We start from the raw sequence: 23,609 nt of genomic DNA, 5'->3' as shown, positions 1-23,609 counted from the left end.
TAATGGAAAAGGACAGAAATATTGTAGTGAAGTATGCTTCTAATCAGAAAAGCAAATGCTTGTTCATTAAATACAACTTCCTTAATTGATTTCAAGACAGCATTTTCACTCTACCCTCAGCTTTTTCTCCCTGGTGTTAAACAAAGGAAAATCATATCTCTATTGAGCAGAACTTTGAGAGATTCTGTTGTTAATATCATTGCAGTATTGCATTATACAATTTCCTACATGTTACAGCATTTAGTTCTGATATTTATGGTGGGAAATGGTGCACACACTGAGATGTGAGCTACATCACATGCCAGCTCTTACACTGACATGATGAAGATTTTAATAAAAATGTGAGATTATTTTCAAGTTCTATCTTTCCTTATTTACTAAAAGCTACAAAGATGCTTCTTGAACAAGTTGTTTCTTGATTTTTGTTGTGCATGAATCTTTACTGGATCAGATTATCTCCCATTTCTCTGTTAACATCTAGTGATTTCTTACAGGAAAATCATGTAGCAATAAGAGGGTAGCAGTAGTTTGGAAGCGAGTAGGAACAATGAATAGTCTTTGGGAATCTGTCTTCTCAGTTGTATAGCTGGTATTTACTGCTGCTAGTGTTAGTGATCGGAACTGGAATGAGCTCATCGGTAGGGGGAGTACTGTGCTTTGAACTCTAGCACAGTTACAAGACTTCCTCAAGCTTGCGCTTATTGTCTGGACTCAGATCTTGAAATGTGTTGTTGACATCTTGTGGGGATCAGTGCATATTTTCTACCTACATATAAAACATTTAGCAATGTAAGCTGAAAATTGTGCTGCATACATTGTTAGAATGGTCTGGGTATTTATGTCATTTAAATAAATGATATCTCAATATGTTAGAACTCTGCCTGTTTAGACACAAAGGCCAGCAAATAGATTGTTAAACATTGCATCATAGTGTTGGCCAAGATCCCAGCCATGCAATTATATATTTATTTATATTATATAATATATACATATAATATGTATATAATATGTGCAATATTGGAATTCTTCAAGGTGTCTGCATTTGCTGATAACATTTCTATGCGGATGGCACTCTGAATAATGTAATTATTGGGCAGAGTTGTTTTCTGTTTGCACGGTAACTATTTGCTACAAGAAATAAAAGACTGTTTCCTGAAGCTGTATCATCATATTTATATGTATTTTAAAAATTAGTTAATTCTTTAGTTTTAGTGCACAATTAGTGTTTGTTTATTTGGGGCCCAGGATAACAAGGATGATTTTAGTTTGAAGGTGATGCTTGATTTATAAGCGAAAACAAAGTTCTGTTAATGTTTATAGCTGCAAACATACCTGGTTTATTTTGAAGTACTGTTCTTTCTAACAAATACTTTCTGTGGCTTACAGGTTTTAAATGCACAGAGAGCTGGATACAAGGCAGCTATAGTTCACAATGTTGATTCTGATGACCTCATAAGCATGGGATCCAACGACAGTAAGTACAGGTATCACTTCTTCTCTCCTGTTTGAAAATCATTTCACCCACAGCACAGTATTACGTGGATATTACAGTTCAAAGTTGTATGAGGTAAAAGTACTTGAAAAACAACAAACAAACCCCCCAAAATAGGCAAAAACATACATTAAAAGTAACAAGCACCAAAACAAAAAATGTTCCTACATTGAATGCTTTAAAATAAGAATTTTCAGGATAAGAACATATATGTACTTGCATGTTATTTGTGGTGTTAGGTTTGTACGTTCTCTTTGAATGTGTCTTTTGTTTTCCTTTATAGTTCAACCGTTCTGAATTAAGTGGTTTAATTTATGAGATAGATTATTGATGTGGATAATAACAAAAACAGCAAACCCCAAAAACTCCCTACCCTCTTGGAAAGAACTCAAATTTCAAAACATGACTACTTAGTTGTTTCATTTTGTTCTTGCTCTGCTGCGTGCATTTTTCTGTTCTTTGAGCAAATGGATTCTTATTTATTTGAAATGCATTTTGCATGTGTGTATTTCGAAATGTTTCAGTTCTAAAAGGAATTTGAAGATCAGTATGCCATTTTTTGATTTATTATCATAGAATCGTAGGATGTCTTGGAAGGGATGTTTAAGATCATTAGTTTCACCCCCCCACTATAGGCAGGGACACATCCCATTAGCCTTCCTCTCCACGATCTTTCTAGGCACAGAGGTGAGACTGACTGGCCTATAGTTCCCTGAGTCTTCTTTTTTTCCCCTTCTTGAAAATGGACGTTATGTTTCTCCTTTTCTCATCAGTAAGAACCTCACCTGACTACCATGATCTTTGAAATATGCTTGATAACAGCTTGGCAGCTGCATCTACCAGTTCCCTCAGGACCCACGGGTGAATTTCATTGGGTATCATGGACTTGTGTTGCTTCAGGTTCTTTAAATGGTCTTAAACCTGATCTTCACTGACAGCAGGTGGATCTTCCTTCTCTAAGTTCTTACCTTCGCTTTCTGCAGCTTGGGCAGTGTGTAGAATTTCTTCTTGTTTCTCTTCATAACCCTGGCTAGATTGAGTTCTGTGTTATAGCTTTCCAAACCTGATTCCTGACTGTGGACAGCTTCTTTGTAATCCTCTCAGAAAACCTGTTCCTGCTTCCGCTTACTATCAACTTCCTTTTTGCACATCAGTAAGTCCAGGAGCTCCTTGTTGATCCATAGAGGCCTCTTGGCATTCTTGCCTGCCTTCCTTTTTCTCAGGATGCAGGGATTCTGGACATGGAAGAAGAGATGGTCTGTAAATACTGACTGGTTTCCTTGAGTCCCTCTTCCCTCCAAGGCTTTATTCCATGTCACCCTGCCAAGCAGTTCCCTGCAGAGTTCAGAGTCTGCTCTCCTGAAGTCCAGAGTACCAAGCTTGCCATGCATCCTCTTTGATGCCCAAAGGATCTCAAACTTACCCGTTTTGTGGTCACTGCAGCTGAGGCTGCCCTTGAGCTTTACATTACTCAACAGCCTCTCCTTGTTGGTGAGGACAGGGTTCAGCATAGCAACTTTTCTTATGGGTTCCTGTACCACTTGGAAGAAGACGAAATTATCATCAACATGTTTCAGGAACCTCTTCAGTTTCTGGTGCCCTGCTGTATTGTCCCTTCAACTGATACTGGGGTGGCTGAAATCCCCCACAAGGACTGTGTTTTGTGAACATGAAGCTGCTCCTGTTTCTATAAATATAGGGCCTCATCCACTTGGTCTTGCTGATCAGGCAGCCTGTAACAGATTCCCACCACAATGTCTCTTTCCTCTGCCTTCCCTTTAACTCTGACCTAGTTCTCTGTTAGTTCCTCATTTGTCCCCAGGTGGAGCTTCATGGACTCCAGCTGGTTGTTGACACCCCCTCCCCTTTTCCCTGCTTGTCTTTCCTAAACAGTTTAAACCTGTCCATTTCTGAATTCCAGTCATGAGAGCCATCCTACCACATCTCAGTTATGCCAGTGACATCATAGACCTGTAAGCACATGCATGCATGCAACTCTTCCTTCTTGTTTCCCATCCTTCATGCGTTGGTGTACTGGCATTTGAATAGGTCTCCCATTGAGGCTGATTTACCAATTGGAGTTCCCTTGTCCTGCACCTTTGGTGCTGTCTTACTGACCTGTGGTCCATCTCCAGGCCCAGGGCATCCATTACCGTCATCAGCCTCAAAGTGGTATGATTTGAGGAGCCCTGCCCTGACAACTCTAGCTTAAGGCTTCCTGATGAAGTTGGAAAGCTTATTCTGTTACTAGCTGTTCTGACTTAACCTTTCTTGGAGTGTTTATACTCAGAACATTGCTGTACTCTGTAGTCAAAATGATGTTTTGATTTTATGGTATGTGTTTTTTTTGTCTAAAACACTGTTCTGATTTTCTCTAAGGAATTTCTTTATTTTGTCTGATTTTTGAAGGTTATCGAACATGCAGCAAGAACATAAGTGAGAAGAATCAAAACTCTTTCAAACTAGAAACACCACTGAGCAAACTAGGAAATTAACATTCAGCAAACTGAGTGGAAGCTGAGTGGTCCAGAAAGCTATGTGAATGTGGTTTTAATGAGTTCTCAACCCATGTGAAACTTATTTTCAGGTTTCGCTCTGAAATCAACTATAGAACAACTTACAACAAACAGGCATTTGGGCGGTGTGAAGTGACTTTGAGCAATGTGTGCTTTTGCTTGGGGAACCTGAATACTTTGTTGACTTAGACATGCAGATAAATATAAATTGAAGCCTAGGAAATGCATTTTCAAGAATAGAGACTTTATCTTTTGATAACTTTTCATTTGAGTTCCATCCTGTGAGCTTACTATTAATCCTCATTAGTAACAGGAAAAGAGAGAGACATTTGCATTTGGTTTCTTGAAACTGAAGTAAAGATATGGAATTTGTTTGTTCTGCTTTTTGACCTTTCCAATGTGTGTGTTCATGCTTAGGGTGAAAAGAACGAAAGTGACTAAAATGCACATACCAGATCATAAGATATAAGTTCCCCAAAATTTTGGAAGCTACGTGATTTGACTCCTAAGAACGGATGCTATGGTTAAACATACCTTTTTGTCATCTTTTTGACATCTTTTTGTCCCAATACTTTTTTTGTGCTCCCTTTAAATGCAATTGGTAATTTTGATTTACCTGCCTTAAAGCCTGTAAATATTCAGCAGGAAAATAATACCACTCCTTATATGACATAAAGATTTAGCATGCATGTGAATCAGTCTCTGTTACTACATTAAAATGTATCCTCGTGTTGTGAGACTGTTGTAATGTTTGTCTCAACATCGTAAGAGTGCCCATACACAATGTGTAACAGCAGTTTTATTATTCTCCTTTTTATACAGTTGAAATTTTAAAGAAGATAGACATTCCTTCTGTCTTCATTGGGGAAGCGTCAGCTAATTCTCTTAAAGAAGAATTTACATATGAGAAGGGGTAAGTTACCTCTGACTTGATTTGTTGTTGGTTGAACTGAAATGTGTACCAATCCTGGTTGTTGGGTTTCTTTTCATTGTATTTATTCTTTAATTCACAGTTTATTATTTTCTACCCTTTCTTAAAACTGTTATCTTTCTCTCTACAGTGGCCACGTTGTGTTGATCCCAGAGTTCAGTCTTCCTTTGGAGTACTACTTAATCCCTTTTCTAATAATAGTAGGAATCTGCCTTATTCTCATTGTCATATTTATGGTAAGTTCCTCTATTTAGCAACATCTTTTCTCACAAACAGATTGTCACAGAATTGTCACTTACTGAAGTTAAATTAAGTGATACAGTAAAGGAACAGTGAAAGCTTTATGTGCTGTATATACCTGTACTGTAGTTACCTATAATTCTATATTATTTTTAGTCTGATAAACAGGCTTTTGGAAAAGGGAAGTTAGGAGACATTAGGAGGTTCTTCCTACTGTGTAACTGCTTACAGAGAACTGTCTTCACTGGTACTCTTATCACTCCATAAGTTTTTCCCTTTTCATTCCACAGAGAAGAGCATGCGTTCTCATACTCTAGGAATATGTCCCACTTCACCAACCTGGTGTTGTTTAATTAATGTTAGTCCCACTGTTCCTCAGCACAGGCCTCGTGCTGTTTTTTCACACAAGTATAGTAATAGCCAGCAAGCTCAGAACCTATTACAGTATATAGCATATATCTTACAACATATATGCTACCTACAGCGGTTCTCAATTGGGCACACTGCCAGCAGGAGCAGGGAGGTAATCATCCCCTTGTACTCTATAGCTCTGGTGAGGCCACACCACAAGTACCATGTTCAGCCTTGGGTCTCCCACTGCAGGAAAGACATTGAGGCCCTCAGTGTGTCCAGAGAATTTCTTCTCTGAAAGAGTGGTCAGGCACTGGAACAGGCTGCACAGGAGGTGGTGGACTCATCGTCCCTGGAAGTGCTCAAGAAACATTTAAAGTGGTACACAGCTTAGTGGGGCAGTACTGATGATTGGTGGATGGTTGGACTGGATGAGGTTCTTTCCAACCTTTGTGATTCTATGGATCTGCGATCTCTGTTGATCTCTGACCAAATTACGAGACTCTTTTCTTTTGATTAAAAAATAATGCATCAATTGCTCCATAAAATTTTCTTGAAATATTTTCTGTGTTAGTGTTGTTTACACAATCAGTTGTGTATCTAGTTGACAATCGTGAGCATGTTTGGAGTCAAAATCATGACAGCTCTCAAGAAACCACAGAGGAGCGATCAATTAGAGAAAACATAAAATCCACCAGTGTTTTCATGGACCTTCTGAACTCAGGCATTCCTCATTATTCCACAAGGCTCATTTAAGGGCTCACTGCCACTAGGGAAGGATCTCTGGTTGGTGATCCCTCCTTAGCGGAGTTTTCCCTTTTGCCCAGGTCTTTGGAGATGTGTGTTTTTTCCTTCTAACACCTTTCTATTGCATTAATTCCTTTGTCGTTGCATTCCACTGTATCGATCTTTCTGATTGTCACAAGCTGCAATATTAAAAATATTACAGGGGTGAGATAAATTTCTGAAGTGTTTGTGTTCAGGGCACAAGTGATTTTTCTGAGCAGAAGCCATAGATACAGATTCTCTTAAATTTGCCGACTAAGAAAATGGAAACAATCTTTAATATGGCTGAAGACAGCAAGAGTCTATGGCTTGAAGTAAATCTCTACTCTGTTCCCCAGACTGCAGTGTAAAAACAGGACTGAACATGGGAATAATTCTTTAAGAGAACTTGTCATGATTTAAAACTGCTGTTAGCAAAACTAGTCAAGCTTAGTGAATTGTATTTAGCCCTGAATTATGCCACTATGCCTCAGTAGGAGATTGCAGTAATGCCCACTATTTATTATAGAGAGAAGGGTATTCTTATTTTCTTCCTTTCTTTTCCCAAAAAAACTTCTGTATATTCCCTTTCAAGTGCTGTGGTTATCAGGGACGTTCTTTGTCATCTCCATCTTTGAGATGAGGGAAGAGGTGATTCAGCTGGAGTGCCAGTTCCCTTTTGACAAAGGCTCACAAGTCAAAAATTTCTTTTGTTGTTCCAACTTTCCACTCACACCGTCATCTTCTGTCTCATGTTTCCAGATCACAAAATTTGTGCAAGACAGACACAGGGCAAGAAGGAATCGACTGAGGAAGGATCAGCTGAAGAAACTTCCCATACACAAATTTAAGAAAGGCAAGTGGATTGTTTTTTCTCTAATTAGAACGTACCGTTTTAATACAAAAAGTCCCTAAATTGGGGATTTTAGAGATAATTTTGATTATGTTCTTGCTCTCACTAGAATGGAGTTCTAGCATTTCCTCAGCTGAAGCAGGGTGGACACCACACGTGTGCTGTGGGTGAAAATATTGCACAAAATCTGTACAGAAATTCCTGAAATCTTCCTTGTTGCTCTCTCATTAACAGTGACAATAGCAGTTAGTCACTGTGGTACATTATACCTGTAATCTCTCTGGAATTGGATAAAGACTAATGGTAGGTAAGCTGCCTAATGCTATAGGCACTGTAGAAACAACACTGTCTTGTGGGTTTAAACGAACTGCTTTTCCAGAGGAGCGTTCCTTTCATTCAGTTACGGCACTTCTGTGAGGGCAAGAGTGATTCAAACGGAGTGCGAAGGTATTTGTTACTGTGATTGGTTTTAGAAATTATTTGTATACAAGATAGAACAATGAGATAAGAAATAAATCCATGGCAAGTTTGATTTATTAATGAAACTTTTAAAATGTCCTGAATCTTTCTCTGTTGCAGTCTGTTGGCTTTTAAAAGTAGAAAAAATTATATTGTTATTTAAATGTTACCATCTTACCATCCAGTTGCTTTTATGAATGTACTATTACAACCTATGAGAATAAAGGCTGGAAAGAGTACTTAATTGATTACTACAGAACACGTGTCAACAGGGATTTGCCTAGGCATCAATACCACGTTAGAGGATATGCTTGGATTCAAGGATAGAACTGCTTACCATTCCTTGCCCTTGGTAAAGCCACCCTGCGTTGTTAATAACACACCTGTCAGTTTGTGCAAAGCAGATGTTCAGTTTGAGTGGATACAGGTTTCTGTACAATGTTAGTCAGCCTCATTTGAGGGAAAAAAAGCAAAAACAAACCAACCCCCAAAAACCCTAAAGAAAATGGTGCTTTTTTTTGTTTGTTTTTGCAGGATTGACAGAAAGTATAATGGTCTGTTGCTATGGATTTAAAATTAACTCTGAAAAAGATTGCCATGAGCCAGCTTCCTTTTAGTGATTCCCTATGAGAATTATTTGTAGTAAAAATACAAAACAAACAAACAAAAACAACCCAAAAAACCATAGGAAAGGAAAAACCAAGAACAAGAAACCCATCAACACGTGGCTTCACGAAAGTCATTTGATATGTTTGTCAGATAATCATGTGCACAGTGTAATAACTAGCTCAGGATTATATGACTAAGTAGCAAGTGCATGAAAATAACGTATTTGGTGTTTTCCTTCTTCTTCTTCCTCTTTCTTTTTGCCAAATCTTGTACTGTATGAACTGTTTGGAGCCCAGTTAGCTGTAAAACAAACCTGGCTAATCAAGTAATCACTGCACTCAGTGACTTACGCAGAACAGAGCAGAAAGCTTTCATACTTTCTTACTTCAAGAGTTTCTGTACCTTGTTCCTCACTTGAGGGCTCCCAGGGCAGCGGTTGCAGTGCTGGAGCTCAAGGAGCATTTGCACACTGCTCTCAGAGGCAGGGCTCATTTTTTGGTGCTGGTATGGAGTCAAGCTGGGCTCTGTGATCTTCATGGGTCCCTTCCAGCTCTGGATGTTCTGTGATTCTGTGTTAGTATTGAGGGAGGTGGTGAAGTTGGTTCCTCAAACAGCTTAGAAAAAGTGTTTAGAAAGTATTTGTAGCACTGTTATTCACTCAAACATTCATTATTCATCTACTGCAAATTATTTAGTGTTAAATAATTCAGTATTTGAAAGTTTGCTTCTTGTGAAAACTCTCCTGACTTCAGTGCACGTTGTTAATTTCATGTGATACTTAAATTACTCATAGTCCACGTAACGCAATCATAGCTCCTGCTCTGAAAAACCTGCTTTGGCACATGGACAAATTCCTGTATTCTGTGGGCAGTGGAGCACAGTAGATACTCATTAGGTACCAGATAGGTATCTGAAACATCCATACTTTGTGAGAACATATTTAGTGTGACAGTGTGCGGGAAAGAAATGGATATTGGCCAAGAAGGAAAAAAGGACTGTACTGAATCAAAAAATGGCAGATGTTTGCATCTCTTTAGAAATAAAATGTTTGCTTTTCCTACTGATCAGCTCCACTGAGATGAGCTTGGAAATGAACTTTTAAATTATTATTTTATAGACTATTCTGGCAAGCGAATTAAGAACTGCACTTGCAGTTGAGTTTTACCCTCAGCTCTGCTGTTGCAGAAGATTCTAGGCACTTTCACTGAAAGCTAGTAGATGTTACACCCAGTGGCTTCTACAAAGCCTTTTGTATGGGAATTTGGAGTTGCCATATCCACAAGATTTAATGGAGCTTTTAGTGTTTTAAGTATGAAATAAGAGCTTAACTTTGGGCAGTCAGCTTTGTAATGCCTTGTGTGTACATTGGGGAAAAATAGCCCTGTGTGTGACAAGTAATAGGATGTAAAAATAAATATGTTTTTAAGTAAAAACATATTTGAGTATCAGGGCTGAATTTTCACGTACATGTCTTTGTACATAGATTGATACACGCAGAAACTGGGGAAATAGTGGTCAATAGCAGCATCCGAATGGACTTTAAAAATCTGTTCCAGGGTAATTACAGTTCTGCTGTATTCCTAAACTGATTTATTTTTTTTCCTGCAAATGGGATTATAACTGGTCTAATTACTGTTCATTACTGACCCATTAGCCTGATTGCACAGTACAGTATAGGTTTAATAAAGAAAACAAGTCACAATGTCTGCCAGAATCTTGGTAGATTGTGTTTGGTGCTCACCAGCACTCAACTGTGTGTTATGTGTGTGATGGATAATTGTATACCTAAAAACACTGTATTTATGTATCAAGTAAAACAGGTTTGCTTCATTTGCAGTTTATTTAAGCACAGTATGTAGGTTGCTCCAAAAGTAATGCTTCCTATTTATTTTTATGGAAGCTGCAGCAGATAAGTGAGCACAATAATGCTGTTTGATAGAGCAAATTCTCAGCTACAAAACGCAATTTGTCAACATAGTCACCACCATTAGCAGTGTAATTTCAACAGTGATGAAAAAGAGCCTGCATTCCTGCTTGTAAAATCTGCAGCAGAGGTGGCTGCTGTTGCTGTCAGCATAGTTGTGGAGGTGGAACTTAGAAATTAATTTGGAAAGTAGTGATGGAGGCAGTGAGACACACAGAGAAAGTGTGTGGGCCTCAGTGTGCCGAGGGGCATAGGCTTTGCCTTCCTGCCCTGAGCCAGGATCAGGGTAATGGTGCTGATTAATTGCTTTAATAACCTAGAGAAATGCAGCAGATGGACTGCAGCTGATGAGTCTGGTCGGTGCAGGTGAAGCCATTGGGCTGAGAGCCTGTTCAAACCTTCTGTGCAGTAAAAAGAGCCTTGTGAAGTTGGGAGGAGGTAGGCCTGGCTGGATAGAAAGCCTTGATGAGAACAAGGGAAATGTCTTTGTTGAAGCTAGCCAAAATGCTGTCAGATTTCTGGCCTCTGTGCTTGAGAACTTGAGCATAGGCCTTGCTGCAAAAACAGATGCTTTACCACAGTCGTTTTTTCTGAACACGCATTGCTGCAAAGTAACTGTAGGGGTTGGAGGGGACCTCTGGGGATCGTGAAGTCCAACCCTGCTGCTAAAGCAGGTTCTCTACATTAGGTTGCATTTACCAGTGATCATATCCCTGGGGCGTGCCCTAGGATTGTTCAGACAGTATCTGGGCTGTCCGTCGTTTCAGCAGAGTGGCTCGTACATCATTGGTGCCTCTCTTTGCTACAAAGTGTGCACCAGACAATGTGGATGCGGGCATGCCAGCACCACGTGTGGAGCAGATGACTGCACTTATGACAGGATGTACAAACATGCACTGGGTCACCTGATCCTGGAACTAGCCTGTCCCTCCACCAAATGTGTGTTAGTCCAGCAGTAGGAAAGCTTGTAGCTCTGTTTGTTGGCACATGCTTCTGGTCGTGTGACAGGGAGGACGCCGTGGGGTGATGGACTGAGCCCTGTGTTTTGAGCATCGTTGTCAGGGGTGTGCAGCCCTGGCATGCTGCTGCAGTTCTGGACTGTGTAAAGGTCATCCATCTGAAGTGCTTGTGATGTAGCAACAGCATTGGATACATGCAGGTGCTAAAGTTTCTGTTGTACCACGTTACCTCCACCAGGTAACGGTGAAGTTGTGGGGTTTCATTTGAAAGCTAAGGAGAGCGATAATAACAGGAGCACTGGTGAGTCCGCATCTGGAGGGCTGTGTTGAAGGTGAAGAAGGGACTGGAGCATCTCTCCTGTAAGAAAGGCTGAGTCTGGGACTGCTCAGCCTGCATAGGAGAATTTCACCAGTGTGAGTGAATACGTGAAAGGAGGGTGCAGAAAGATAGGAACAGCTCTTTTCAGTGGTGCCCAGGGCAGAGCAGGTGGTATGTCTAAGTACTGAATTTGAGTACTCAAGGACACGCGTGTTTGGAAGAGAATATTGATGCTGACACTTGGTGTGTCTTACAGCGTTGTTTGCAATTAACAAGTCTGTGAAAGAGACGTTAACTGCTGCTGTAAGTGGAAGCTTGAGAGGGCCAGCATCTGCCAGGAGAATGGGAAGGATTTGGACTGATGAAAGACCATATTGTAAAATCCTATAAATGGGGGGAAAATGCTAAAAATTGTTTATAGTGTGGTCATATCACATGCCACACCACTGCATGATGTCAGCACTGCCAATAATCTGTCTTGCACTTGAGGTTCTAATTGCACAATAATTAAACTCTCTCATATAACTAAACTGCTTTTCTTTCATTTATTTTGCTTTATTTTTTCCTCAGTTACCTTTGTTATTTTTCATTAGAGTTTTCCGAATAGCTGATTAGTTAGTACCTGCGTGGTAACACGAGTCCTGTATTTAAGTAAGAATAACTGACTGTTGCAGAGAGAGCACTTCTTCCAGTTGAAAACGTTTTTATTTACGTAGTGGCAAAGTGAATGAGATACAGTCCTAATAAGGAAATAAAGGTAGCAAATCGACAACGTAGCATCAGAGAACCTGCCCCTTGTAAGGACAGGAAGATTAATGAAACGGGAAGGGACCCTATATGCACATGTAGGAAAAGTTCAATTGCAAATCTTCTGAAGTTAAAAGGATTCTCATATGTGCTGTAGGAGATGAATACGATGTGTGTGCCATTTGTCTGGATGAATACGAGGATGGAGACAAGCTCAGAATCCTTCCATGCTCTCATGGTAAGCAGCGGCACCTCAGGTCTGGTGTCTACATTAAAACAGCTATCTAAAATGCCATGTCTGGAGATTTAGGTTTATAACTTTGCTTATTTACTTATTTATTTTGCCTGGGCACATATGCAAATTGGGAAAAGAGCAAACATTTCATTAATTTTGTTTTTAAAAGGAAAAAGGGCTGACACTACCACTCTGTGGTTTTCTCTGTATGTGCATATGAGAAAAATGGTGGGCTTGACACTGTCCCCTAAATATTTGTATTGAATAGGGAAGCACATTCTGGAGTTTCCATTTACATGCATAGAAGTAGGCTTTCACTTTCTCCAGGACATGAAACCATGTGACTTTATGACTAGTGACAGAGAACCTGAATGAGTGGATGCCGTCTGTCCTGAAGCACCGCCTTGGCTGTGCTCAGGACTGTCAGGTGTTTGGTACATAAGGATGGGCAGTCCAGCTGCCAGAGAACTTCTAAGTAAAATTCTGTTTTGAGTTAAATTCTATCATCCTATTTTACTTAATCTGCTGGATTTCTGTTTCTGTTAACTTGTCCTTCTTACTCAGATAATAATGTCCGCGTGTCTTGTTTTCTAACAGCGTATCACTGCAAGTGTGTGGACCCGTGGCTGACAAAAACAAAAAAAACGTGTCCTGTCTGTAAGCAGAAAGTGGTCCCTTCTCAGGGGGACTCTGACTCTGAGACAGACAGCAGTCAAGAAGAAAACGAAGTATCTGAAAATACCCCCTTGCTTAGACCATTAGCCTCAGTTAGCACTCAGTCGTTTGGGGCTCTGTCAGAATCACATTCCCATCAGAACGTGACAGAGTCCTCCGAGTACGAGGAGGATGACAATGACAATACTGACAGCAGCGATGCAGAAAATGGAGCGAATGAAGAAAGTGTAGTAGTTCAGCTCCAGCCCAATGATGAAAGGGATTACAGAGTGACGAATACTGTTTGAGACTACTCATGACGAGAAGTGAATGAATAAAAGAGTTCTTGAGGCTATACAGCACATTTATGTAGGTAATATATTTTAATCCGTCTGGTTTCTTCAGTAGGAGCGGTTTATGTAGTTGTACTACAGTTTGTTTAATCATTACAGGTAGATTTATTTTTGATTCAGGTATTCAGTCACACTTCCTGTCTTCTCAAGACAGTTTAACTGGACTCCACAATGCTAATGAGAAATGTTAATAGCATATATCGATAGAAATCTCACACAGGCTACTTTAAACGTTGGTATCTGCTGAAACGGGATTTAGATGGAAATAATTTTGTAGCTATGGCAGGGTCATACTGATAGCAGTATTTATTATGTGTATGGTATGTGTTACCTTAAGCCCAACAAAAAAAGTCTATTTGCATGTTTGTGTAGAGTTTTCCTAAAAATTGTCAGCACTGTCAAAAACAAAACGTAGAACAGATTCTATATGCTGGTCTATCAAAAGGAGGCAGAAGAGATTCCACCTTCATCGTAAAGCAGTGATTCCAAATACTCCTTGGAAGACTGCCACAGTAGCTGAGTGTAAGCTGTCCTGTTGAGCGGTTCCTAGGGTAAAGAAACTTAGAATATATGTTTAGTTTTAAGCAGTTCACAAATTAAGATCCATCGTTAACATGTTAATTTAGCTTTGTTTGCTACTGCGACGAATGGTCTGTTTGTTCAGTGATGATGTGGGAGCTGGGGGAGAGGGTGACTAAAACAGAGGAGGTTTTGTTCCACGTAGAATTTTAGGTAAGTATTCTATTGATCTTCAACTCATATACCTCTTACTGAAGAGCATTTTATGCTACGTTAGTCTGGTAAACTGTATATAGACAAATGGTTCTTTTCAAATACCTGATTAACAGAGCTCAGTACTTACCGGTGTATCATGAGAAAAGTAAATTATATATAATGCCTCTGTAACTATGTAGAGAGTAACAGAACATGTATAATCCAAATGCAGAGTTTGTTTTTTTTATATGGCCTTGAATAAGGAAAGCTTGAAAGAATGTTAATAAACATGTTTTCCACTTTAAGTATCACAAGGAATTTATTTAACTCTCACATCACTTAAACTCACTGTGTACTTGTCTGTCTTTATTGGTGTGTACGGTTGAAGTATTTTTAAAGATGTGAAACGTGCAATTGTGAACATCCCTGAGTAACATTAACCTGCGCTGCACCGTGTACCACAGCACAGGGCTGTGTGCTGCTGACACTCCATGCAGTGGGACTAAGCTGCAAAACATTAACGTTTGCTCGTCTAGTTTGAGGAGAAGCTTGAATCAGTCCAGATCTGTATGCGAAACCTGCGGGGAAGGAAGACCAGAATACTGCTGATATTTCCTGCCCGTTGCACTGACACCTTCACAGCTGAAGACTGAGTGTGTTCTGGAGGTCAGAAAGCATCAAATGTCAGGCTGAGGAGATGACAGGTGAGGTGCTTCCCTTTATTATTACTGATCTAATAGACAGTGTGGCTACGTGTCCTCCTTCCTTAAGCCCAGCAATGGAAATCAATTCACAAGAACTGGTAAAGAGTAGAAAGAGTTTTGCTGCACATCATTCTGGAAAATAGAAGGATAATAATGGAAAAATGAACTATCTTCAGCGCACTGCCACCAGCACTTTATCCATGGGATAAAGACGAGCCGTGTGTTGGATTTCTTGCAGTGTAAAATCGTACTTTGTCTTACGTGTGTCTCTGGTCAGATACCAAAGCTGACTTGTGAACGTTTCTGGAGCTGAAAGATTGCCTCTTAAAATAGGTTTCTGCTGTTGGTGTGTAACGAGCGCATGTGTTGACTCAGAACTGCATTTCAGGTACCCGAAACCTGAAGAGATGCAGAACCATCAGCAGAAGTGAACTGGGTAACGTGTGCTGTAGGTAACCCTGGTTGTAGTATTTGTTACGATGACAAAAAGTAAAAGACTTTTTAAGATCCGTTTTTACCTGCTGCTCTTCCTCCTATACAGAGAAACGCATGCAGCAGGCAGTGCTGCTCCTAACCTGCCCCATTTCCTAATGGTATTCATCAAATGTAATTTCAGCAGGCCTTGGTAGTAAACATTATAATGTTACCCTTCGGCCCCTACCCTGCACCGCAGAGAGTTTGTAAATGAAAAGAATAGCGCTTCCTTACAAGTGCTTTGGAAGTCTGAGGATCTCTGCATTTCTCAGTAGAATCTGTGTATTTCATCAAAACTTGTTGGATAATTGTCTCAAAAGGGGGGGCCAGTCCAAGCGTAATGGAAAGGTAAGTACCTTTTTTAGTGTCCTTGGACTGTGACCTACCCCATTATCCACGTGAAGCAACAGTTTCGCCACCATATGCCATGAGCAGCTGACCCAGTTGTTGCTGTTTTCCTTATGTGAAGCCCATCCATCCGAGTTCAGCCTCTAGCTGCACAGCAACGAGGTGCTTTAGAGAAACCTTGCTTAAAAAAACTTCTAGCAAGTAGATTATAACATGTCTGGAGCTAAAATATTTAGTGGGCCCTTTAAAGCAGTTAATCTCTGTATAAAACAGCACAATATCAGCAGTTATCACAAGATGGTTATACTGTGATCACCATAAATATCTCCTTTCGTTTGCACCTAACTTTGTGCTGCGTAACGTGAACAAACCGTCCTGAAAAGGAGCCAGAGAGGGAGGACAGGAATGAAGGCTTTCCCTTAATGGAAAGGTAAGTGCTCACCGCCGGAGGTGGGAAAAGTGTGGTACAAAGTGGCTGTGGGGAGTCACGAGTGTCTTCTCACAGGTCTCAAGAAACGGAGAAAAGACGTAGGCAGCAGAACCTTAACCCTGCAGCACCAGCAAACCACAGCGCGGGATGGGGAACGAGCACCCAGGAAACCTCTGAGTGAACGGTGATGATGGGCCAGCCACACAAATACACCACAGCACTGAAAAAGAAAAGCTATTCCTTCTGCAGTTGATAATAGTTGGATGTTTCTATTCTGAATTCTAGCAGAATTCAGTAACAGATTCATCTTTATTTGGGATCTGTTTTAAAATTACAACAACCATTGGCTAAGTCTGAGTGGGTGTAATTAAAACCTGTCTGTGAATGATTAGGGCACAGAAAGTGAGCACACTGATATTTAACTTCCTGAGTGTATTTCTGATAAAGAGATAGTAAATCCAGGCTATTCTAGTCGAGCTCTGTAAAGCCCTGATGCTCTGCACATAAATTCAGCCCTCCGTTACCTGTGTGGGGTGTGCTGGCACAGGCTCAAGGAAGTGGGGGAAGAGGGAGAAGCTGCGAGGAGTTGAGGCAGTAGGGATTGCCTTCCTGAGTGATGGACTGAACCACTTCAGAACTACCCTTAAATAGTTAAAAAAACCCTGAAACCTTTAAAGCAATTCTGCCTCTTCTGTATGGATTTGAGTTTGAACTTTGTGCAAACTAATCTGTTTTTGAGAACACTAATTCTAATGTAAGTTCTGTTCTCTTATTCAAGCCTTGAATAACAAGACATCAAAGCTATCAAAGAAGGAAAAACAAAAAAAGGAGTCTGTGCTCAGCTGCTCCTGCGGCTGGGAACTGCTGACATAAGGAAGGATGCAGTACTTGTAAAGCACGCGGACAATCCCTTTGTAGAGAATGGCAAGCTGCAGAACAGTAGAGTCTGAGAGCATCACTAAAAGTGGCAGAGCCAGAACCTGCTGAAGGGCAGCTGTCTGTGACTTCAGGCTCTAAAAAGCAGCGACTAGCCAGATCTAAAAAGAACAGAGCATGAGCATAAAAAACTCACTGTTTCTGAATCCTTCAGCTAAATCCTGAATGGTGAATTGTGAGAGTGGTTGTACGCCTCACAGACGGTTACCTCTGAACTGGCATTGAGTTACAGCACAGGAGCTGGCAGGCTGCACCCTGAGCAGTGTAATGCTGCTAATCACCGCGAGAAGGGCAAGAGGTACACGGCAGTGCATGTGATTTCATTGTGTCAACAGAATGAGACCGAGAATCAGTTACTCACATGGAACTTTGTAGTGTCCAAGACAAGCGTTCTGCGTATCTCAGTAACTTTCTGCAAGGAAAAACTGAAACATCCAGTATCTCACCAGGATCACAAGTCAGCGTTCCAGCTTTCAGCACTGACATTTAAGCTCTTTGGTGTATTAATCTGGAAATAGTTAAGTATGAAGGAATAACATTTGCTGAGCATTCAGGCTACTTGAGGAATGTATTTCAGGTAGATCTTCCCGACTTATGTGCACAGTTCCGTTCTGCTGTGGAAAACGAACAACTGCATTTCAAAAAGTCATTTGAGCAGCATGACCTCAGTGGGAAATAGTGATGGGAACATGAAGCCACGTGGAGGTGCTGCTCAGAACGGGGCAGGAAGGAACAGTGCTGGGCTGGGGGTCAGAGCACACAGTGACGTTGCTGCCACTGAGGTGCCATCACCGTGAATTCCAACTGCAGCCTCATTACAAAACTTAAAATGCAGGAATTAAAAGTCCTGCAGTCTGAACATGGGTGCAGTTTTAACTTTGTTAGGGTAAAGTTCAGAATCAGAGCAAAACAGGTTCCCACATTAACAGTCTTAGGAGGGAAGTTTGGCATCCTTTGCACTAGAAACTACCACAGCCAGTTGTTACCTGGGAGCGTGTTCTGGTCCACTGTAACTTCAGCTCTTCAAGTACAAAGTACAGTTTGGACCTTAAGCAACTCAAGTGGCTGTACCAACCAGGTCACATAGCAGAGGTCTCCTAGTGCTTTAGTGTTAGGGATTATGCACGTATATGGCACAGGTGGGAACCCCCTCCCGCTGCAGTCTGTTCAGTCATTCCCGAACTCAGATGTACCTGCCCAACACCTGCCTGGCCTCCTATAATGGCCGGCATGTTGTGCTTTAGCTGTTACACTGTCACCGTGTTGCGCCACTGACAACCGCACTTAGATCTAGCACTGCAGTGCTCAGCTGTAGGAGGAGGAAGGGGGCCTCAGGAGGAAGCTTGGGGGCGGGGAGTGGAAAAAATTACCAATAGGCTCATTTTGTTTGGTTGGAATAAATTTATTTCATCTGTCTGTAAACAAGGTGTTTTTAATAGTTATGGCATTTTTTGAAATGCATATTAAATCAGATGAGTTAGACTGTATCCCAGATGTAACAAAGTGCAGGGAAAGAAAAGGACAAATCAGCAACGAGAATCTGTTTAAATCTGTACATTATCCACAAGGCCCAACAACAGAAGCGAATGCTAGAATGTCCCTAAAGTCGTGCCCTTCAAAGGAAAGCCTCGTACTCGGTTAAAATCCATCTCACAATAGCAACAGTTCCTTTTTTTTTAAACAATAAGTATGGCACAGAATACATGTTAAAAATTCATCACAAGACAGCCAAGTCAGTTATTCCAACCAACACCATCTCCCATTTATTCTTTGTATACAGAGTTCTGCAGTTCTTTTTAAATGGACATACAAGTTAGTACTGTGCCTGAAGGGATCGGCTGGTTACACACATGTCAGATGACGGGCGCACAAGGCAGTTCACTCCGTGATTTCTGCAGCGAGGGCGTGACAGGCCAAATGGGGGCTTTAAAAGTGAAATGGCATCGTTTGGACAGGTTAGCTTTCAACTACCGGCCCTCACCAAACAGCGGCTTTGGAGCAGCTGGGTTCTGTAACCAGCACGAGATCTGGCACAAAGACCGGAGTCGGTCAGCGCTCCCACAACGGCTGAAGGCGGCAGTTCTCCACAATGACACTGCAGTTCTGTACAGACAGAACCACCCAACCCACAACCCCGAGCTGCAAATCAAAATTGGTCCTATGAAAAACTGAAACCAGACACACTCCAGATGGTTACGCTGGGATATCTGATGTCCATAATGGCAGCCTTTGAGAGTTCAACTACAGAACAGGAGCTGGCAAAAAAAAAAAGTGCCTGCGCTATTGCAAGGATGGAGGGATGGAGGGAGGGAGGGATGGGGGGATGGAATGTCCGGGGGAGCTGCTCCGATGGGGCTGCGGTCATGGGAGGAGGAAGTGCGCCTGTACCCTTTGATAGTTTTGTGATTGCACTTAACGAGCGGTGTGAGCTTCAGACGTGAAGAGAAAATGAAAGACAAGCCTACAGAAAAGTGCAACAACAAAACTAATTCAACATTAATAGCTTCTGAGTGGCAAATCGGTTAAACAAACCAGGCACTATAAAACAGGTGTAAGCAAACGTGGATTAAAAAACAAAACACCACGAGGAGAACAGAAGATATGCATGCGCTTTTTCCTCCCAAACGTGCTCTGTGAAAGGAAGACTTGTGAGCTGTGTGATTGCTCAAAGTGCTGAGGAGGCATCGAGCAAATCAGATTGTACAACCGGCACCTTGTTTGGTATTTACGAAGTTGTTTTAGTTCTCAGCACGCACAAATTGCTAAGACAAAGCAAAGCCCAGGCTTGGCGTATTCCCCTCCCAGGAGTTTTTCAAGGTATCATGCATATCGTCTTTGTGGTGCAGCGGTGGTGCCAGATACGGGACTTCATTACACGCAGCGGTTAACATACAAATGAACAAAGGGGAACTGGAATTACGACATTAGAAAATGGGTAAATAAAAAACACAAACTACCATCTACAGTCTGGTAGCACTGAGCACAATTGGGTGGTGATGAAGACAGTTGCTAGGTGGATGGGGAGAGGCTGCTTAGACGTCAGACCTCCTCAGGTATAAAGCCAGTTCATATGCTTTCTTGTTGAGTGTCCCTCCATGGACACCTTCCTTTCCCATGACTATAACCAATGCTGGAGTACACAAGGAAACAAAACAGAAATGAACAAAATTAAAGAAAAAACAAACAAACAAAAAAAAAACACCTTTCCCCACCAATAAAGGGATACAAAGGAGACACAGGTTCATACCCCATCACCCTGCATTGCTAATAAAGTTTCCAGAATGTAAGGTTTAAAGCTCACCGCCAGGAAAGTTTAATAGCAATCTTCCCCTAATACTTAACAGTCTGCCTAGCAACTAGAACCCAGAGTCTCTCAAGTATTTTGCCATTGAGTATGCCTTCTTATTCAATCCGCCTCCATGGACCCCTTCTTTGCCCATTACAAAGACCAAGACTGAAAGAGAAAAGAAAAAAAAGTTTTAAAAAGAGTGTGTTAGACAAGGAAATCACGCAAGTTTCAGGCAGTGCAATGAACACACTCAAATTCAGGATTCAGTATTTGGGTATCAAGCTAGCAGCCTTGTAAAACACGGGTGTGCACAGGACTGGGAAAAAGCACGCACAGCTTCCAGGTACGTCACAGAAATTCACTGCTTAAAAAAAAACAGAAAAAGAAGTGCCATCCACTATCTCAGTAAAGCCTTGCGGTGCCTTTCCACCATCAGCACCATCCGCCCTCACCCAGCCAGGAAACCCTGGTGACATCTTGGGAGGGGGAAAGAAGTGCTGTGAGGAGCAAAAGCAGCGGTGTGGGCAGCAGAGCTGTGACTGAGCGCAGTTATCTGTAGCGGCTGCTGCTGGTCAGCCTCAGAGCTAGAACTGCCCTGACACCGGGCAAAAAGGCCCACGGTCAGACTTGAATGAAGACTTGTTAGGCAGAAACTGTAAGGTGTGCTTAACGTTTCGCATAAGGCAAAGTGCAGGAAAGGTTTTAACGCTGACCCCGCCTCTAATCACTGCACCGTGGTGACAAAGTGTCCCAATTGTCTCAAAGAAGAACGTGGTAGGGCTCTCCAGCAGGATACACCACTTGCAAGTCGCCAGCAGAGGTCACTGGAAGGCACACGGACACAGCCAGCACCGTGCTCACCAGCACGGTAATTGTTTCCCAAGTTAGATCCTGTGCGATTGGAAATGCTGCAGTCAGCCTGCCTACAGGTGACTGTACATCCCCATAGCAATCCTCTCACAAAGGGCTTAAAACAGACCTCACTGTCGTTTTGCTATTTGCAGCAAGGAGTCAGAACCTGCAGCGCTACCTCCCAGCTGTAGCTTCCAAATACAAGACTCAAGCAATATTTGCCTGTACTTTATGGGCAGAAGCCCATAGCTCACCAGTCTGTTCTACAGCCAGCCTGGGTGTTCTGAGCACAGTGCACGCTACTCGTAGCCAATACTTTGAGGCACATTTTTCATATTTGAGCCTGGTGTTTGAGGAGGACACCAAGGAGTGGTCAAACTGGCATAAGGCAGGTTGCTCCATGATACAACACTGGACGAGCTTTTTGCCTAAAGTCAGGCTCCGGAGAGCTCAGCAGGAAGCGCAGGAGTTAGCGCAGAACTTGTTACATGGTGAGCAGGAGCTCAAACAAGAGATTCACATCTCTGCAGAACAAACTTTGTGATGGGGCGTTTATAACAACAAGGACTTGTAGTCAGACGAGCGTTAATATATCCCCGTGGTGTCCCACTACAGGCTTTGGATACCACAAGGGGATACACTTCCCAAGTTTACTTGCACCACAGCCTGTCCTGCTCATCAGAGGGCATTTCAGCCATTGCCCAGCTGGGATCATGTATGGGCAGCGGCAGGGCAAGTGTTTATTCCCAGGCAAAACTGCAGCTCAGCCAGCCTGCTGCCACCCCCCACCCGGTGAGCCACTAAACACAAGAGTTTGGGCTCCTTAATAGCTGGGGCCTGTGTTTAGGGTCATGTTCTCAACTGAGCGATCCGAGTGCTGAAAGCTCCCTTACCTCGACCAGCTCTGCCCACGGCCACATTGTACGTCGGCTCCCCGCCTTGGCTCTTCGTCCGGATGTCCATCGTGCAGTCCCCATCCACGTACAGGCTGTCTCTGATCACGGAGCACTTCTTTGCCCCGAGGGTCAGGCCGTTGGTGAAGAAGCCCTCCCGGTCCTTCCCTACAATCATATCTATTTCTACTGGCTGCCAAAGGAAAAAGCCGGGAGTCAGCACCGCGTCGTTCCGCTCGGTTCCGTTACACGCGTTCCCCGTCTCCGGCTAAAGGAGCGGACGGTGCGTTTCCCCCCGTGCACAGCGCTTTGTTGTCGGCGGTTCGCACAGCGCCGCTCTGTCGCTGCCGCTCCCCGGCCGTCCCCGCACCGCCGGCACAGCGGGGCCGTTACCGCGCGGCGCGACCGACATTAACGAGCCACGTGACGCGCTGCGGCGCCTCAATGAGTCACTGCGGCCCGGCGCCCCCCGCGCCCTTCTGCGGGCACCGCGCGGCCCCGGCGGAGCGCCCGGCGGGGGATCGGGGCCGGCCGCCAAAGTGCCGAGTCACGGCAGGCCCCGGTCAGCCCCGCCGGGCCCGGACTACGGCGCGGCGGGCCCGACGCGGGGCGTTCGCGGCCGGAGCGGGGCAGAACCCGCGGCGACACCGAGCCCGGCCTCCCCGCACGGGGCTCCCGCGGGGGCAGCGCGGGGCGGCGGCGGGGGAAGGACGGGCAGGGCGGGGGGAGGGGAGCATCGATGGCGGAGCGCCATCTTGGCGATGGAAAACATGGAGCCGGCGGCGCGGCGGGCATTCACCAACGCCGCCTACGCCGTGCACGTAAGCGCCGCCGCAGCGCCGGGCCGGGCCGGGCCGAGCCGCCCTCCGCCGCCGCCGCGCGCCCCCTCCCCACCGCGCCGCCGCCCCCGCACCGCGCGCGGCCCACCCCGTGCGCAGCCCGAGACAAAAAGGCGGCGGCCCGCTCGGCCCTCAGAGGCGCCGCTCCGCGCGGCCCCGCCGCCCGCATCCCCGCCCGGCCCGGGGCGCCCCGCTCACCGTGATGCTCTGGAAGATGCCGCCGGCCGTGGCCGCCCAGACGTACTTGGCGTCGCAGTAGCCCACAATGGCGGCCTCCTGGCAGCAGCCATCGCACATCAGGTTGTCCACGTAGCTCTGCCAGCCGGCCATCTTCGGCGGGGCGCGGGCGGCAGCGGGAGGGCGGCGGCAGCGAGCGGCGCGGCGCGGGCCGGGCGGCGGCTGAGGCGAGGCGAGGCGCCTCTCCCTCCTCTCGATCGGACCGAGCGCTGCAGCGAGCGGCGCGGCCCAGCCCAGCCCAGCCCAGCCCTCCGCTGCCGGCGCCGGGGGGGCGGGGGGAGGCGGGGCGCGGCTCGGCACCGCCCCTTCCCGCACCGCGCGGCCGGCGGGGGGCGGCGGAGGCTGTAGGAGGCTGCGGGAGGTTGTGGGAGGCTGCGGGTCGCGCGGTCGGGGCTCCAGGCGTTCCCCGCTCTCCGCTTTTGGTTCCGCGGCTCTGCGCGGCTCCCCGGGGCTGTGCGGGCGCGGTGTCGCGGATGCCGCCTTTCC

At 44.1% G+C, this 23,609-nt stretch overlaps 2 protein-coding genes across 5 annotated transcripts in view; one reads left to right on the top strand and one right to left on the bottom strand.

The window, feature by feature from the left end:
• The window catches only part of RNF13 (ring finger protein 13), a 28,390-nt gene extending 8,816 nt beyond the window's left edge, over nucleotides 1-19,574 (top strand). For 2 of the 4 annotated variants that reach the window (XM_072344972.1, XM_072344974.1), the window contains exons 5-10: nucleotides 1,387-1,474; nucleotides 4,831-4,921; nucleotides 5,070-5,175; nucleotides 7,058-7,151; nucleotides 12,323-12,403; nucleotides 12,998-19,574. In XM_072344972.1, coding sequence (XP_072201073.1) covers nucleotides 1,387-1,474; nucleotides 4,831-4,921; nucleotides 5,070-5,175; nucleotides 7,058-7,151; nucleotides 12,323-12,403; nucleotides 12,998-13,362 — 825 coding nt within the window. In that variant the 3' untranslated portion in view covers nucleotides 13,363-19,574. The remainder of the gene's footprint in view (nucleotides 1-1,386; nucleotides 1,475-4,830; nucleotides 4,922-5,069; nucleotides 5,176-7,057; nucleotides 7,152-12,322; nucleotides 12,404-12,997) is intronic. The other 2 variants (XR_011904711.1, XR_011904712.1) reach the window with 2 other exon arrangements.
• On the bottom strand, nucleotides 18,395-23,381 carry PFN2 (profilin 2). Its single transcript, XM_072344978.1, has 3 exons — nucleotides 23,085-23,381; nucleotides 22,048-22,240; nucleotides 18,395-20,467 (listed from the first exon to the last, which is right to left on the bottom strand). Exons 1-3 carry the CDS (start codon nucleotides 23,214-23,216, stop codon nucleotides 20,370-20,372), a joined length of 423 nt encoding a protein of 140 aa, XP_072201079.1. The 5' UTR covers nucleotides 23,217-23,381; the 3' UTR covers nucleotides 18,395-20,369.
• Nucleotides 23,382-23,609: the final 228 nt, after the last annotated feature.

Source organism: Excalfactoria chinensis, chromosome 9, assembly GCF_039878825.1.
Source record: "Excalfactoria chinensis isolate bCotChi1 chromosome 9, bCotChi1.hap2, whole genome shotgun sequence".
Lineage (NCBI taxonomy): Eukaryota > Metazoa > Chordata > Aves > Galliformes > Phasianidae > Excalfactoria > Excalfactoria chinensis.
This window is presented reverse-complemented; position numbering and strand designations above follow the sequence as displayed.

What these genes read in the sequence shown, in the direction of transcription:
- PFN2 (XM_072344978.1), bottom strand. Translation starts at nt 23,216, where the DNA reads ATGGCCGGCTGGCAGAGCTACGTGGACAACCTGATGTGCGATGGCTGC. An exon ending in GCATCTTCCAGAGCATCACG is followed by an intron (nt 22,241 to 23,084) that starts GTGAGCGGGGCG and finishes TTCCTTTGGCAG; the next exon opens with CCAGTAGAAATAGATATGAT. An exon ending in CGTGGGCAGAGCTGGTCGAG is followed by an intron (nt 20,468 to 22,047) that starts GTAAGGGAGCTT and finishes TTTCTCTTTCAG; the next exon opens with TCTTGGTCTTTGTAATGGGC.